Source organism: Erpetoichthys calabaricus, chromosome 5 (genome assembly GCF_900747795.2).
Source record: "Erpetoichthys calabaricus chromosome 5, fErpCal1.3, whole genome shotgun sequence".
NCBI classification, from domain to species: Eukaryota; Metazoa; Chordata; class Cladistia; order Polypteriformes; family Polypteridae; genus Erpetoichthys; species Erpetoichthys calabaricus.
This window is the reverse complement of record NC_041398.2, coordinates 100864775-100881584: the sequence shown is the minus strand read 5'-3', so window position 1 is coordinate 100881584 and position 16810 is coordinate 100864775. Positions and strand designations below refer to the sequence as shown.

The following is a 16810-nucleotide window of genomic DNA, read 5'->3' as shown; positions in this document are numbered from 1 at the left end:
AGCTGAAAATTTCTGTAGATGGCAAATGCTGGTGTTGAGCTGGAAGTCTGTTATATACAGAGGGTAAACAGGAAGGGAGTTGCTCCAGTATTAAACACCACCATTTCTGAAACACAGTCCCTCAGCCCAGATTAGACTGAGAAGGACTAAGATTAGAGGGCAAGTGGAAGAGAGATCTTGGCATTTTAGACTTTCACTGTGCTTTGGATGATGGATGCATGGGCCAGCCACTTCACCTAATATACAGTATATGAGGAAGTGAACCTGCATAGGGAGGATTAGTGTGGCAGTTTGGGTTTGCTTTCACATTCTACTACTCTCTGTTCTTATTTTTCTTTTTCCTGACTTATTTTACAGCTTCTGCTAACAGGAACCTGCATAAAATGGATTTTTAACTTCTGCAGTCAGCATCTACCACATTGCTTTAATGTCATTCTTTTTTATCGTGCTTTTAATTGGTAATGGCCAGCTCAGTTACATCATTTAATTTTGTCATGGGGATAAAACAAAAACAACAGGCTTTTGCCAGTACATGCCTTTGAGTGCTCTAAATCGATTCTAGCAAATGCCTCTAGGTCTCTGCAGCTGTCAGACATATGCTGCTCTATACATTATCAAAGAATTCCCTAATATTAATATAAAAAATATACAACAGATTTAAAAAATAGGTTGGCACCAAAAGAGAGAGCTTCAGGAGATATTGTAGATTTCAATTTTGAGAGATATTAATTTATTTTCCATAACAGCTAATAAAATCTGAAAGTATTGCATATTTTATTGCCATTAACCACCACAACAAGGAAGGTTATATGACAAATCAATAAAGTCAAACAATGAACATTTTCATGACTGTGTTACAAGTGTCAGGTATACAAGTAGTTTCAAATCATTTAAAGCCTCATCTTTCATTCATTATTCTATGCTACGTGTTTGATACGTCAAAAGTGATGGCTTACTGATTATGCTTCTGAGACGCACTTATGTGAGTATGGCTAAATTTAAAATGAGTTTTAATAATGTGTCAGTCCAGTTTCAACATTTTTGATATCTGTCATCTGTTGCCTCCAGTACTTACAAAACCCACTGATTGCTGTTTAAAAGCAAAGCCTTTACAAATAAAATGTATGTGTCATTTAGTTGATTTCAGTACATTCATTTTTACAGGATGTGCATTTGCAACTGTTGTGAAGTGACACAGGAACATGTTATTGTTTGAGCAAATCCTTTTCATTTTACTAGACACTGAACTTATAACATGTCAAAAGGATTCAGGCAAATGTTTTTTCAAAGCTTCACTTCTGCTTGAGTGCATCTGGTCAGACAAGACAATAAACAAAAAGGACATGATTATTCAGTCTCAAAATGATATTTTTGAGCAGTTGCCCAACAAGTATTAAATGTGCAGTGACACAGGGTTGAATGTGTATGCCATGAACCAATGATTATGTAAACAAAATTCTTCAACTTTTATTTTTCTTTATTAATGCAATTGCTTAATTTTTCTTACAATGTATATGAAAATGTAGATAGCTATTGAAAGTGCTAAAGCTAAATTTTATATTCATAAATAACTAGTCGTCTCCCGTGGCTCCGCCCGCATAATAGTGAAATAGGACAGTGAGGAGGGCCCTGCCTGGCTCCCTACTCCTGATATCATGCTTCCCCCTTCCCTCGGCCTGCAACCTCTGTCTTGGATTAGCGAGAATATATCGCTCCTGCAAGAGAACTATGATTCTTAGCGTGATGAGAAGTCGCAAATTCAACAGGAATATTCAAGCAAATTATAGAAAAAAAACAGATCTAAATCCCTTAAGTAATTCTCTTGTGAAAAGCGGACAGACATACAGACAGATGTTGGATTTTATGCTGTATATAGAGAGACTAGGGGGCTTACCCCCTGCTTGTTTCACTTGCCAAACCCTGGCCTGTGCTACGCGCCAGCCACTTCATGCCTCTGCCACTCGCATTGTGAAGAGGGGGGCTGAACGCACCCCAAGGAGACATGGTTGCTCCTCCGAAACTCTGTCTTAAACGGTGATTCAATAGGAAACAAATACAGTTTTTTTTTACCTCCTCTTTGCTCGATCAGCTGCTGGCTTAATGCTGCTGCCATGCCACGTGATCTGCATCTCGTGTGGCACTTCGAACATTTAAAAGCCTATATAGCAGCTGTCTTTGTCATCTACTCTTTGTCTTTTATTTCCGGCCCTGGGCGTGGTTTCATCAAATTGCAACAAGGAGCATCCATAAGAGATAAAAGAGTTACGGCACAAATTATACTAACAGCATGCAGATACTGCTGCAAGGCTGAATATATGGTTGCTTTTATTTTTGCAATGGGAATCTTGTAATCTTGCAAGATCCACTGTAGTAGATTTTGTTGCAAGGTCTATCGACAAATTTCCTTGCAGCTTTCAAGATTCACTAGAATAACTAGTGATTAAACTGTTGAAAATTTATTAAATCCATACTGTGAAGACTTAAACTATTTCTAAAAAGTATGCCAGTTTGTTTTGAGCAGTCTGTTATAATGGTTCTCAGAATTCTTTTTAAAAGTACAATATAATTAATTTCACTTACACTGCAGGGGATCTTATATATTAGGGATGCGAAAGAGGCCCAAATCTAACTCCTATTTTTTGCAAAATTAAATACAGTATATGTATAGCTTTGTTGTTAAAAAGGTAAAAAAAAACTGGCTTTATGTAAAAATACACAAATAGTCAGAGAAATTAAACTGTTTCTTTTCTTATTTATGCATGAATTTATTTATGTTATTTTAATCTTTTATCCATATCCATCAGTAAGAAAAATAGCAAAGAAATGGTTACTAATAAAACTGAAAGATGTCTCTAAGTATCAATATAGGCTTCAGAAAAGCATCACTGATTGGCTCTTTCATGGTATACAGTCATCACTTTCCCGAATCTGATTTTCCATTACAGCATAGTAGGAGAGCAAACCTCATCAAAATGACAAAATTAAGTGCCCAAGTCTGAATGTGACACCAATTCATCCCCTTTTAGCATTACTGATGGCAAATTCAGTGTTAAAAAATGTAGAAGTAATGCTGACTGGTACTACCCAAGCCCACGGCAGGAGTGGAAGAAAGGCATTGGGATTGTAGCCTATCAAAGACAGGATAAAATAAGCAACAAAATAAGCCCTGGGGACAAAAAGGACAAATAGCTTAAGACTGCAGTATAGTCAAGAGAATACGAGGAAGACAATAGAATGAGATAGAAAGCAAAAAACTGCCAGCTAGATCAGTGAATGAGATAGTTGTGGTTTTCTTGTTTTTATGGTGTGCCTTAGACCATAAAATTGGGCTGATGAGAGGGAATGAATTAGACTAATAAAGCAAGGTGATCTAGTATCCACCAAAAGATTATGTGGTGTCTCCTGTGTGGTTTCTCTGAGGGTCATTGCAATATATTCTGTATTACAATACGTATATGTTGACATGATTGCATTAAACAATTTCTGCAGACACAACACATACATGTTGTGAATTCCCATTCTTGCACATCCCAAAAGCATTTTATTGGATTCAGATATAGTGACTGGGAAAGCCACTGAACAACACTGAAGTCAATGTCATGCTCATGAAACCAGTTTGAAATTACTTTTGCATTCTGACATGGTGTATTATCATACTTGAGGTAGCCATTAGAAGATGGGTAAATTATGGCCATGAATGGATGCACATGGTTAGCAACAATACACAAACAGAATGTGTCTTTGAAGAGATAACTGATTGGTATTAACAGGTCCAAAGTGTGCCAAGAAAACGTTCCCCACACAACTACACCACTAACTCCAGACTGGACTGTTGACACAATTCAGGCTGGTGTATTGTTTCAGACTGTAAGTATCAAATTCCGACCCCACCATCCATGTGCCTCAGCAGAAATCAAGATTTTTCAGGCCTGGCTATGTTTTCCCAGTTTTCAACTGTCCAGTTTTGGTGAACCTGTGCCTACTGAAGTCTCAGCTATTTGTATTTAGCCCATCCACTTGAGGGTCAGATATGTTGAAAAAATCCCAGGAGATCATCAGATACAAAAATTCTCAAACCAGCCTGCCTGGCACCAACAATCATGCCACAGTCAAAATCAATAAGATTAGATTTTCCCCCATTGTTTGTTTTACATTAACTGAAGCTCTTGACCTACAGCTCTACGATTTTATGCATCAAGTTGATGTCATATGATTGGCTGATTAGATAATTAACCCTGGCGAAGCCTCATAAACCACCTAGAGAAAGAGTTACAGCTAGTAGCAACAACAAAATGAAATAAGTGTTAATCAATTATGTAAGAAAAGCAAAACAAAAAAACTATACAGTGAACTAAATATTAGTCACAGATACTTCTAGCAAACCAAGTGAACAATTTTGTCCTCATATCCATAGGGACATTTACTTAGAGGAAACCATCCTTGTCCTTGAAATCTGAACACTATGATTGTTCTGTAACATTCTCACTTCACTTGAAGCATATCTACAGTTTTTTGGTGGCTGTGCTGCAACATGACCATGGAAGACTTTTTCTAATAGCAGTTGCATATAAATATAAAAAAGGTATAGGTAGAGACATGTCACACGGGCTTCTAAAAATAAAAATAACTGGAAAAGTAAAGGCTTTCTTTATGGGTAAATCATGAGAACAGTCAAAGGCCTGGCAGGGAGTCTGGTGTATTGTGTGAAGTTCTGGCCACCATGGACATAGACGTACTTGAAACTGTGCAAAGGAGAGCAACCAAGTGCATCCTAGGACTTAAGGACTGCATGTTTAGTCTCGAGCAGAGGAGACTGTGTGGGATTTCAAATCCTCAAAGGCAATGAAAAAGTTGATCCAGCAGCATTCTTCAGCTTAATGCTGAATCACGTACTCGAGGCCAGGAGGAAGGCTGGACACACTTCTTTAAAGAGTTGTGGGACTCTGGAACAAACTACCAAGGCATATATTTGAAGCAGAAACCTTGACAACCTTTAAGAAGAATCTGGATAGATATTGGGACAGCTTAGGTATGAGCTAAACCAGGGGTGGGCAAAGTCATTCCTGGAGGGCCGCAGTGGCCGCAGGTTTTTGTTCCAACCCAGTTGCTTAATTAGAAAACAATCCTTGCCAATAATTACATTTCATGGCTTGTTAGTGCTTTAACTCTGCTATGTCAAGTCATTCTCATATCCTAGATTTTTTTCCATTCTAAGGATATCATCCAAATACTCTGAAGTGTAAAACGGATGGGTAATTCTCAATCCTTCACTTTTTTCTCTTCTCTTTCCTTCCAAGTATTTAATTAAACCAAATAGTGCACGATAAATACACACAGGTGTAAAGGGTAACAAGCAAAATGGATAACTGCTGGTTTCTTTTGTCATATGCATCTTATTGCTAATAAGGAGCAATTAAAAACCGAGAATGCAGCTGTTTAAGACTTAAATAAGCAATAAGGGTTCAAAATCTTAATGAGGGAGATAACTAAAATGAAGCAGAAGTGTTTCTAGAGCAGTAAGTGCTTCTTACTAAACAATTGGGTTGGAACAAAAACCTGCAGCCACTGCGGCCCTCCAGGAATGACTTTGCCCACCCCTGAGCTAAACAAAAGGGCTTGACGGACTGAATAGCCTCCTCTCGTTTGTCAAATTTCTTATGTTTAAAAGCATGAAAACAACATGAACAAAACAATTGTCAATGTACAAAACAAGACTCAAATATCAAAGAAAAAAAAGTAAAGCTCTTAAAATACATGCCCACAGTAACCTCCAAATTGTTTGTTGTTGCATTTATCCCAGACCTAGGATAGTGACTGGTGAGTGCTGGCACCTTAAATGGCAGTTCACATTATGCCACATATCAGTGTGACTGGCATCATTGCTAAAACAATCTGTCTATAACCATATCAACAAAATGGCATTGGCCCATAAGAAGAGCAAGAAGCAAAAGGTGGTATGATAAATGATAATATCAGTGAATAGAAATAAACAACTAATAATCAAAAAGCAACATGCTCAAATGCACTTTTACAAAAATGAGATTCACAAATAAAAATCAGCCTATTGATCTGTGGAAATTGAAAGCTGAAATACTATCTTCACTAAAAAAATTTCAACAACAGATAAAATTAAAAATGCTGCTAGAATAATAACAACAGACAGTTAAATCCAAGATGTGTTTTTGAAATATTTTTTGTACATTTTTTTGTGAATGTGTAAATAAAGATGCATGCCTATATTAAATTTAATGTAATGCACTTTTAAAATTGACTGTATTAAATGCAGTGCTTGCTTTTTAAATTAGAGGCAGTAAGCAAAAGATGAAATATGCATCACGATTGTGTAGGATAGTTAAAAGGGTGTCAAATGAGTAGGTAACACTGGGCAGGTTTAATAATTGCAAAAACCTGTCAGAACAGAATGAAGCAAACTGTTATTGTGGTAGATACATCTAATAGTACTTACCGATGGATTATATGACAGCATTGCAAGTAGTAAAGAGCAAGTGCTAATTCACAGATATAAAGTTTTACAGTGTCTTCTTTAAAATGCACATTTTGCTGTAGATGATAACGCAGGTCTCCTCCTAATAAAAGATCCACAACCATAAACATGTCCTCTTCATCTTGAAATGAATACCTACAAAAAGAGGCAACATGTAAAATGTTTTGTCGGTCAGTTATTTTTATAATGTGCTTTTTAGTGGCATCACTGCATTAAGAACATCTCCCTGAAAATGACACTGTGGTGCAAAAATTAAAAACATAGTCAAGTCACCTCAATAATTTAACTTACTCTTAGAAAGGTCATAACAAACTCGACTTAGTCATTATAATTAATTTTTTACTATTCCCCATTATATGCTCCAAGATAATCTTCTTGCCTCGTAAGACTAGCCTGTTTCTTGGTTGCTTCGGCAAGCCCATTGATCCTGCAGTGCTCTTGGAATACTTTCCCTAACTCTTTGACCCTATCCCAGGCAAGGATCCAACCTAAGATTGCCGACAGTCACGCTCCTAGGTCTATGGATTTAAACAGAGCAGTGGGTCTAGTAAGTTCTCTTGCTATGGTGGTTGATTATCACTGTCTTTCTCTCTTGCTCACACTCATACACACACACACATACATACATACACAGCTTCTCACCACTGATGTTTTTCATGGTTAATATCTTCTAAGTGCTCCCTTTAGTGTATACAGTTCATGCTGCATTAGTTATAATACTTTTTCATATGATTAAGAAAATTTGTCCAATTAACTTGTTCATTATAACACAGTGAATGAAGTGGTATCAGATTTTGTGACCTTCATTTAATCCTGTGTATCTCTCAGTTTGGTTGGTCATGTTCAATACAGTGAATATCAAACATCTATAGACCTTTTTTCACCTTAATTAAGACTATGATCTTGTAAAAACCAATATTTATCTGAATACATTAGTTTACGAGAAATAATTAAAAACTAAAACACTCAGTGCCTTAATTTTAAATATGGGTGTGCCCTTTAACTCTCCGTGTGGTATTATGGTTGTAACTGAAGAGCTCTAGAGCACCTTAAATGACATATTTTTAAATAATGACAACCTTCTACAGAAAGACAACTCTGTTCAGTTGTCCTTCATCGACTAAGCTTCTTTCACTTTTGGAATATAGTTGTGACATACAGTACACTTCATTATTTTGATAATTTTGCATTTATTAAAGTGCTCATGGCTGGTAAGGTATACATAAATTTGACCCATGTACTGCCGTGAATCTGCGTTAAATTTAAACTGAAATAAATACATTTTTTAACAGACAATACAAGGCCTCTCCTTTACATTTTTCTCCTTAGAAAATCTATTGGTATGGATAGCCCTTTAATAGGAAGCTTCAATTTGAAATAAAATTATCAATGTGTTTGGTTTTATTTTTTTACTGCAAGCCCATATTTTTTTTATCGAGGTGACACATTTTGTAGCTTGGTTGCTTTGTTTCATTTATGGCTGTCAATGGGCAGCCACATTGGTAACTGTCATCATCATGTTTATGTAACTAGTGGCCATTTTTTGTGTTTTCCTAATTATTGGATATCTAAAATTTTTTAAAAGAACATTTTGATTGTGTTTATTTTTGGTTCTGACTCGGCATGTTTTTTTAGTATGATTTAGTCTTCGCCTTTGTGGTTTTGACGAATCGTTTTTTGTTTCGCTTCAATGCTCTTTTACTTTCTAGTTCTTTTCCCACTACACCCTAGGGGTACCAAAACATGCATAGATTACACACACTTTGCAATGACTTACTTAGCTCAAAATTTTGGCAGGCATTAACAGCAGTATTTTTTTTCTATTCAAAGGAAATATAAAGACAAGTACACATATAAACAAACAAGTGTGTAAAAACTGTAAAAGATAAAAGCTATTATTTTACAGTTGTAAAATATACATTATCATGGCACTAGACAATAACATCAATGGCATAAAAACATATTTAGAATCAATGCAGTCTGCAAAAATAATGTATATAATTTCTGCTCTGATTATCCCAAAGATCTCTCTTCTGTCTTGATTTTCTAGCAATGTATGTTGTAAAAGACAATTTAATATGATTTCTAAAAATGAACATTAAACCATTGTCATTTTTTCAAATTATTTCTTAGGCAACAACATTTCCTCCTTTAAATGTCTTCTAGAGACAGTGAATAACTTTTCAGTTTTTCTGTTTATAGCAGTTAATAAAATCTATACTAGAACAAACACTCATTAGTTTATTTTTATCACATCTATTTTCCATTATGTTGGGTCTCTCTGGCTTTAACATACAGAATCAGTCTGTAACCCTCTCACCTTCAGGTAAGTAATCTGTAATTTTCTTGTCGCTTCCTAAAAGATTAGTCAATGTTTTAATTACTTGTGTTAGTCAGAAAGCCGGTTAATTTTTAAATAATCTAAGGTGAACATATTTGACACATGCGATCAGTTATTAACAAATAAGGAGAAGGTACTATTTTTCATTTTTGCATGTTCTGGAACATTACTTTTTTAGCAGATAAAGCTCAAAGACAACCTTTCAGCTGTTTTAATTTCAATCAACTTTAGGCCACCCTGAAAACCAAATTTCATATTCCATTTTGCTACAGAAAAAATAATATAAATTATTCATTTTGTTTCTGGCCAGTGAATGAATGCAGAATATGACATCTACTTTCCGACTTTGGAGGAAGTGAATTAGGATGCACCGATGTCTACTTCCCACATGGATCTTTTTGCCGGAGTGAAGAATAATAACTACGCATCTAATTATGTTCTTTATTTGAGCCATGAGGACTGAGAATCCCTGAAAACCATTCAATTTAACAAATCACTTGCTTATCTGGAATATCTACCTCCAGTACAACTGTCTTCTGAAGAGAGCTTTTTTTGCTTTGAGTTTTGCATATTTCAGTTTTTAGGGCTGTTGTGACCATATGCCTGTCAATCATTTATGAGTAAGAGCCATAATAAGAGCAATGAGGGGACTGAAATTTGAATGTGACTTCTATAGTAATATAAGAATTCCACAAATCATTGAAACTTTGACTGAGCCTGCTTCTTTTCAGTCTAAGATGTTTTTTGATACTATGTTTGCAACTTTGATAATGCATTAAAACATATGCCCTAACATGACTGCTAATCTCAAGAATAAAGGAAATTCCATGGTGATTGCTAAAAATATTCTCACAATCATACTTGACTATTTATTTTGAAAACAGTGTAAAAAGAAAAGCTAAATTCAAATATGAAGACAAACATAGAACAATATAGACAACATTTTTAACAGAGTGACAGTTATACTTCATTTACCAGACTTCGTGATCACATTTTAAGGTTTCATGCATCTAGTGCCATTTCACCTCACTTCATACATCCCATGGGAATTTTCCAAAGGTATTGAATAAGTAAAAAAATTGATACAACAGTTGATCATACAATTACAGTTATTTTGAAAGTTTACAAAGCATTCCAAGATGGTACTACTTGCTTCATATCAACTGGTATAGACTATCACCCATGCTAAAAAGCTTACAGTAAAGGCAGATTCTTAAAGGTGCTTCAGTAGTGTTATTGCTATCTTTCCTCCAGAAAAGGTCAATTTAAAGCAAATAGAATCAGACCTCTAACTGTCACTGCACTCTGTTTAACACAGAATATTGGACATTAATAGTGCAATTGAAACCCAAGTGTTTTCTGGTTTTGAGGGATGCCTGTATTTTAACCTTGCATTGGATGAGTCTCGTGATGTTCAAGACTAGCCAGAACTGGCAACATTTGTATGTTTAATGTCAGAAGACTGTGTAATAAGCTAAGAACCAGATCAGTGGCATATTGAAGATTATTCATGCCAAAATTAAATGTAATCCAACATGTGAACTACATTGAAATGCAATACACATTCAAGGGAGACATTTGATTTTGGTACGGTTTTTAGCATGTCATAATTAAAGACATATCAATCAAATGATCGATTGCTTTTCACTCTGGCTCACAATCAATTTCTCAGTGAAATTAAAACCTGGATGGAGCAGAACTAAATTGCAGCAAAACTGAACTTTTGCAAATTGGCACTAAAGTGCAACTTAAGAAAATGAGCTCCTTCTCAGTCACTCTTGACAGTGATTTCACTGAAATACAAAAGTGCATTGCCATTTAATTCATGTCCAGAGATTGTGTGTCATAAGTAAAAGCAAAGCAAATATATTGCATTTTGCTTAGCAGCAGCTCTGTGTGTTATGTATTTTGATACAACACTAAAATTAATCAAATGGCCAATCAGCATCAAAATATGGGACAAGGGGTGTCAGCAACTGAATTTGAACTCACCACATTAGCAGTCAGCACGTAGCTGGTTAACATGGTTGACTATTGAGTCGCATGTGTCTGATGAATTTTGTTTTTATTAATTTTGCATATTCAAAACACAGTCATATCAGGTTCTGAATCGTTTGCAAAATGTATTTGCATGGTTTAAGAAAATATCCTGAATAAGCAAAACATTGGAATTGAGTAATTTTTGACTTCAGTCTGAATATAGTCTTACTAGCCTGTAGCAAACTATAGACTCACATGCAACTGATGTTGACTTTTCAACTATCATGACTTTTGTATAGCACTGATTGGCACTCCAGCCATCATAAAAAAACCTCACACTGTTCCAGTGTGGTGCTGAGGTTTCACCTGCTGCATTCTGGCCCCAATCCAAGTGGTTTGTTGTGTGGTGGGTGTGGCAATGCGCTATCAGCACATGCCCCCATCCTCTCTCTCTCTCTCTCTCTCTCTCTCTCTCTCTCTCTATATATATATATATATATATATAGTGATGTTCTTTTTTAATAGAGGATGATAAAAGGAAAATACAATAAAATAAAAAAATATATATAAAAATAAAGCAATACCTGCAAAGTAATTAATAACAATGTTGAACTAGCATCATAGACATAGAATACTTAAAACTGATAAAAACAAAGTAATAAAAAACATGCATAATGGCTTTTTAACTGAACTTTAAAATTGTTGGCACATGTCTTCAGTTCATGTTTGTCACATCTGTCATGTATAAACTAAACAGAAAATATGAGCACTGCTATAAAAATTAGTTTCCAGAATGAATCTCAGAATTTGGTTGATAAAGAATTAATGAATCTGTAATATACTCCAGAGCTAACCTATGAAGTGTGAAAGCCAAAAAACACATTTTTAAATCAAATTTATGAGCTACTGGAAGCCAGTGCAGTTTGGCATAATATTGTCATGTTCTTTCTATTTGTGACAATTTTCAACAATAACACAGCTATTGTATGTTTATGTAAGGATCAATACATTTTATTTTCTAGGTTCAAGGTTTACATTTAATCATGTTTACACAAGAAAATATGAAATTTGCCCTCTCACTTGCACATACCAGACAGAATTACAAATAAATACAAACAAGACAGGTTAAAACAAACAGAAATTATAATATTGTTGTATCATTTGAAAACATTTAGTAGTCTGATAATACATTTTTATCTAAAACTTTTACATGATAATATATGACTTTATGAATCATATATGAACCACATTCATACTGTGCTTTTGAATTAAAGACAAAATTCTTGACCAGTGAATGAGGGGGAGAAGCATTACGGGAAAGCAGATATCTTGTCTATCTTGTACGTCGAGTTTCCGGAAGTTTTAATAATAATTTAGCAAAAAATACACAAATTTTGCATGTTTTGAGCATATGAATGGGTAGCAAGACATGTGGATTATGCAATACGAGTTATGTAAGAATTTTTGTTCTTTTTTTCTGTGGACAATTTTCATTATTTGCTGTTGTCCAGCTGTTCATTAGGTCCGATTCAAAACAGGATCTTTGTCATGTATTGTCTCCAATAATACATGAGATTAAAATTTTTTCTGTCATCATTACAAACTGTATGGAGAAAGTAACATAAAAATATAAGTTAATCCTTCCTGATTTACTGAAGTTATGTTCTACATGTAATGGGTGTTTGTTACCAACTGAGATGATTTCCAGTTTTTTCAATATTGCCCTTTAACCCACATTTACCAAGTCATCTACGTCAGCCCAATAACTTTAGCTGCATGTTTGGTAATCTGCTAAACTTTTTAACATTTTGATTTGTCAGACTATTAAATCAGGCAATAAAATTGAAAGTGATGAAAAACTGGATAAAACTGCGATAAAAAGACATCATGAGGTCCTTGTCCTCTGTAAACAGACTGAGTTTACAGAAAAGAAGTAAGCACTAATTGTATTCAAAGTAAATATTTTTTTGTTTTAACATTCCTATTACCTAAGATAGTTCCTAAGAACACAGCCTCCATTATGTAGCTGGTCCTAAGCCCGGATAAATGGGGAGAGTTGGGATCAGAAAAGGTGCATCTGACTGTAAAAACCATGTAGAACCTTTACATGACTAGTACTGAAAATGACAGGGTGTATACTTTAAGTGGAACTTTGCCTGCCTCTTGTGGAAAGTGAATAAGGGCTAAAATAGCAAGTCTAAAGTGCAAAGGAGAAGCTGAGAGTGGGAACCATCAATGTTGGTTGCATGACAGTACAAGGAAGGCTATGATGGGTAGAAGGAAGACAGGAATATTATGTGTCCATGAAACCAAATGGAAAAGAAATAAAGTCTGAGAGTTGGGGTCTGGTTATACATTGGTGTACAGTGGAGCACGTGTTAAGGGAAGGAACAGAGTTGGGATCATTTTAAATACAAAACAGAGAGAATATCTAGAGGAGGATAAGAGGAAAAGTGATAGAGTAATGAGTGCCAAACATGACATAGACAACACCTTAATACATGCAGTAAGTACCTATGCTCCACGGGTGGGGTGTAAGGAGAAGAAGAATGACATATTCTGGAGACAACTGGATGAAGAGGTGGTGTCAATATCAAAGGGAGACAGAGTCGTTATAGGTCCAGATTTAAACAGTCATGTAGGCAGAGATAATGGAGTAATACCAAGGATCCATGGAGGCTGGGGCTTTGGAGAGAAGAGACTTTACTGTAGCATGTGACATGACAATACTGAACACCTTTTTCACAAAGTCTGAAGACCAGTATGCAATATGTTATAGTGGAGGCAGAGTGAATCAGATAGATTATATCTTGTGTAGATTAAGTCAGTTAAACAAGATTGAAAACTGCAAAGTGATCAAGAATGAATGTGTAACAATACAGCATTGGCTGGTGGTAAAAGTTTGGGAAAGTCTAGTGATGGAAGCTTCAAAAATAAGACTTCACTGATCAGTTTAGAGAATGAGTCAATACAAAGGTCATTGAATGGTGGGAAGAAAGCAGTAAGGCTATTTTAATATCAGAAATGGAGATGTTTGGCAAAACTTCAAGAAAAGGCATTCCCGGAGATGAAGACATTGACATTGTGTGGAATCAGGTGGTGGAATCAGGAAGTACAAGATAAAGTCAAGATGAAGAAAGATGCACAAAGGGTATATAATGCTGTAGGTGGAGTGGAAGACAGCCAAGCTTTTACAGTGGGAAATAAAAAGGCAAAGAGAGCAGTGGCAAAACATAAAAGCAAGAACAATGGGCAGTGAATATGAACAACTGGAAACGCAAGAGGGATGGATAAAGATCTACAAAATCACCAAAGCAAGAAATAAAGCGGCAAAGGATTTTACACAAATTAGACATATAAAAGATTTCCTAATGAGTGAAAATTAAATCAAGGAAAGCTTCTGAATGAAGAAACCCCAATGAGAGGGTTTGGGGATGGTTTAATAAATGAAAAGGAAGCTTCTGAAATAAATAGGAAAGTGGTCAAAATGGTTTTGAAGAAAATGAAAAATGGAAAGGCTACTGGAGCCGATGAGATACCATCCAACGTTTAGGAAAGTTTCAAGGGGTGGGTCTACTATGGGACTTAATGAGTAAGATTTACGATCAAAAAAGGATGACAGATGCATGTAGTGAGAGTGTGCTCACCCCTATTTATAAAGAGAAAGGGGACATACAGGAGTGTGTAAACTATTGTGGCATAAGATGAATGTTCCACACAATGAAAATTTGGAAAAGAATTAGGAAAAAGGTTGCGAGAGAAAACAGCCATCAGTGAACAACAGTTCGATTTTATGTCCAGATGAGGAACAAGTGATCTACTATATATTCGCTTTGAAGTATGTAATGGGAAAGTATGGGGAAAAGGACAAAGAACCACATATAGCATTTGTAGATCTGAAAAAGGCATATGACAGGGTATCACAACAAGTGGTGTGGAGGTGTATGACAAACAAGGGACCCATGAAAAGTATATAAGGCTCGTGAAAGATATTATGATGCTAAGACCAAAGTCAGCAGTAGTGTTAGAACTACAGAAAGTTTCCCTGTGAAGACATCATCCTTAAACCCTTAAATCTCTGAGGACATCTTGGACATCCTAAGAAGTGAGATATCGAAAAAGCAACTTCTGCCGTATTCTTTGCTGATGAAATAGTTCTAATTGCCTCCAACAGAGAGGAGCTGTAACAAAAGATTGATCTATGGGGAGAAGCTATGGACGATAGGGGATTTAAGTTTAGTAGAAAGAAGACAGACTATGTGTGGTTTAAAGGAGAAATTCTAGAATGAAGCATTCCAGTTGCTGTCACAAAGATGAAAAAGGGTAAATTAATTTAAATACCTTGTTTCTTATGTGACAGTAGACGGTGGATTAGTTAATGAGGTACGCCATATTACGCAAGATGGAACAACTGGAAACCGCTGCCAGGTGTGTTATGTGATAAAAAGCATTAACCGTTACAATGAAGGGAAGACTCTGTAAGATCTCAGTCAGAGCAGCTATAATCCATTGAGCTGATAAATGGCTCCTGAAGAGGACCCAAGACAGAAAGTTAAAAGTAGCTGAGATGAGGATATTGATATGAATGTATGGTTGTGACAAAATGAATAAGGAAAACAGCAAAAGTTGTGGAAATCTCAAAAAAGATCCAAAAGAAAAAGCTGCAATGGTATGGCCATTTTATGAGAAGAGATGACAGCTATGTAGGCAAGAGAGTCATGAGAGTGAATGTTGAGGGAAGGAGAAGAAGTAGGAGACCAAAGCAGAGGTGGATGGATTGCATAAGTAAATATCTGATGGAGAAAGGATTAAATCGGAACAAGCAGGAAGATCACAATGTGAAGTCTAGTCAAAAATAGCGATCCCATATGAAAATGGAAAAAGCTAAGGAAGAAGATGAGTATTTAGAATAGTTTCAAAGAATGTACGTTCAGTCACTGTTTTCCTTCCTAATTCTCCAGAATAATGATGGGTGAAAATGCAGATTCCTGCCTGTTAAAGTCAAATATAATTTCTTCAGTCTTTTCGAAATTCAGAATATTATAGTTCTCATTGCCCTAGTTTACTAAACAGTCCACTTGGTTGAAATAACAGCTTTCATCTTCTCCAGATTTGTGTCCAATTAGCATGGTGTTCTTAGCATACTGTCGTTCTGTTATTGTTCTGTTTCAGTTAATTGTGTACAGTGTAATAGTAACAGAGACAAAACACATCCCTGATGAATCCCTGTATTCGAGAGAATATCTGTTGAAAATGTGTCATGGACTAGGTCTGTCTGCGAACAATTTAAAAGACAGCCCTGAATCCATAATGTAATAAATGTGTTACACTCATACTGTTCACTTTCTCAATCAGCATGTGAGGCTGGATTGCATTGAATGCTGAAGAAAAATCTAGAAGTATTCACTGACATAGAAACCAGGTTTATCAGTGAAAGCGTAGATTTGATGTAAGATAACCAGAAGAGCATCTTCCATACTTCTTCTGACACAGCAAGCAAATTAATGGCTATTAGTGTTGATCGACAATTTTTGTGGCAAAAAGGCTGTATTCAGCAGTGGCAATGTTCATCGAATACATTTCTGTAAATTTGCCTTGTGGCTAGCTTAGGCAAACGTTTTGTTCCAGTGCTCCATGATGTTTTGCAAGGGCAGTTTGAAATTACAAAGCTGTAGCAGCCATGCGCAGAACATTCATGCATGCATCCTGTACGATCCTTGCTGATATGCTCCAGGCATGCATGATGTCCAACCTGCATGCATTTTTAAAAAATAAATAAATAAATAAAACAGCAACAACAAAAAGAAAAAACTTGCCGTATTTTCAGTTGAGGGGTATATTAGTTGACCATAACAAGAATATCGTGAGCTCTTCCACCGTATATTGTGAAGCATGCATGTCTGTGGATCACATTTAGGGCTTACTCTAAGATATGTGATTGCAGCCTGGGTCAAGAAGGAACAGTGTCGCTAATCATGTCCTCT

The 16810-nt window shown here is 35.8% G+C and overlaps 1 protein-coding gene across 1 annotated transcript in view; it reads right to left on the bottom strand.

Moving 5' to 3' along the window:
* Positions 1-16810, bottom strand: part of LOC114652772 (serine/threonine-protein kinase 32B-like) — a 323284-nt gene that overhangs the window by 143725 nt on the left and 162749 nt on the right. The window contains exon 4 of the mRNA XM_028803089.2: positions 6467-6640. Within this exon, the coding sequence (XP_028658922.2) occupies positions 6467-6640 (174 nt within the window). The remainder of the gene's footprint in view (positions 1-6466; positions 6641-16810) is intronic.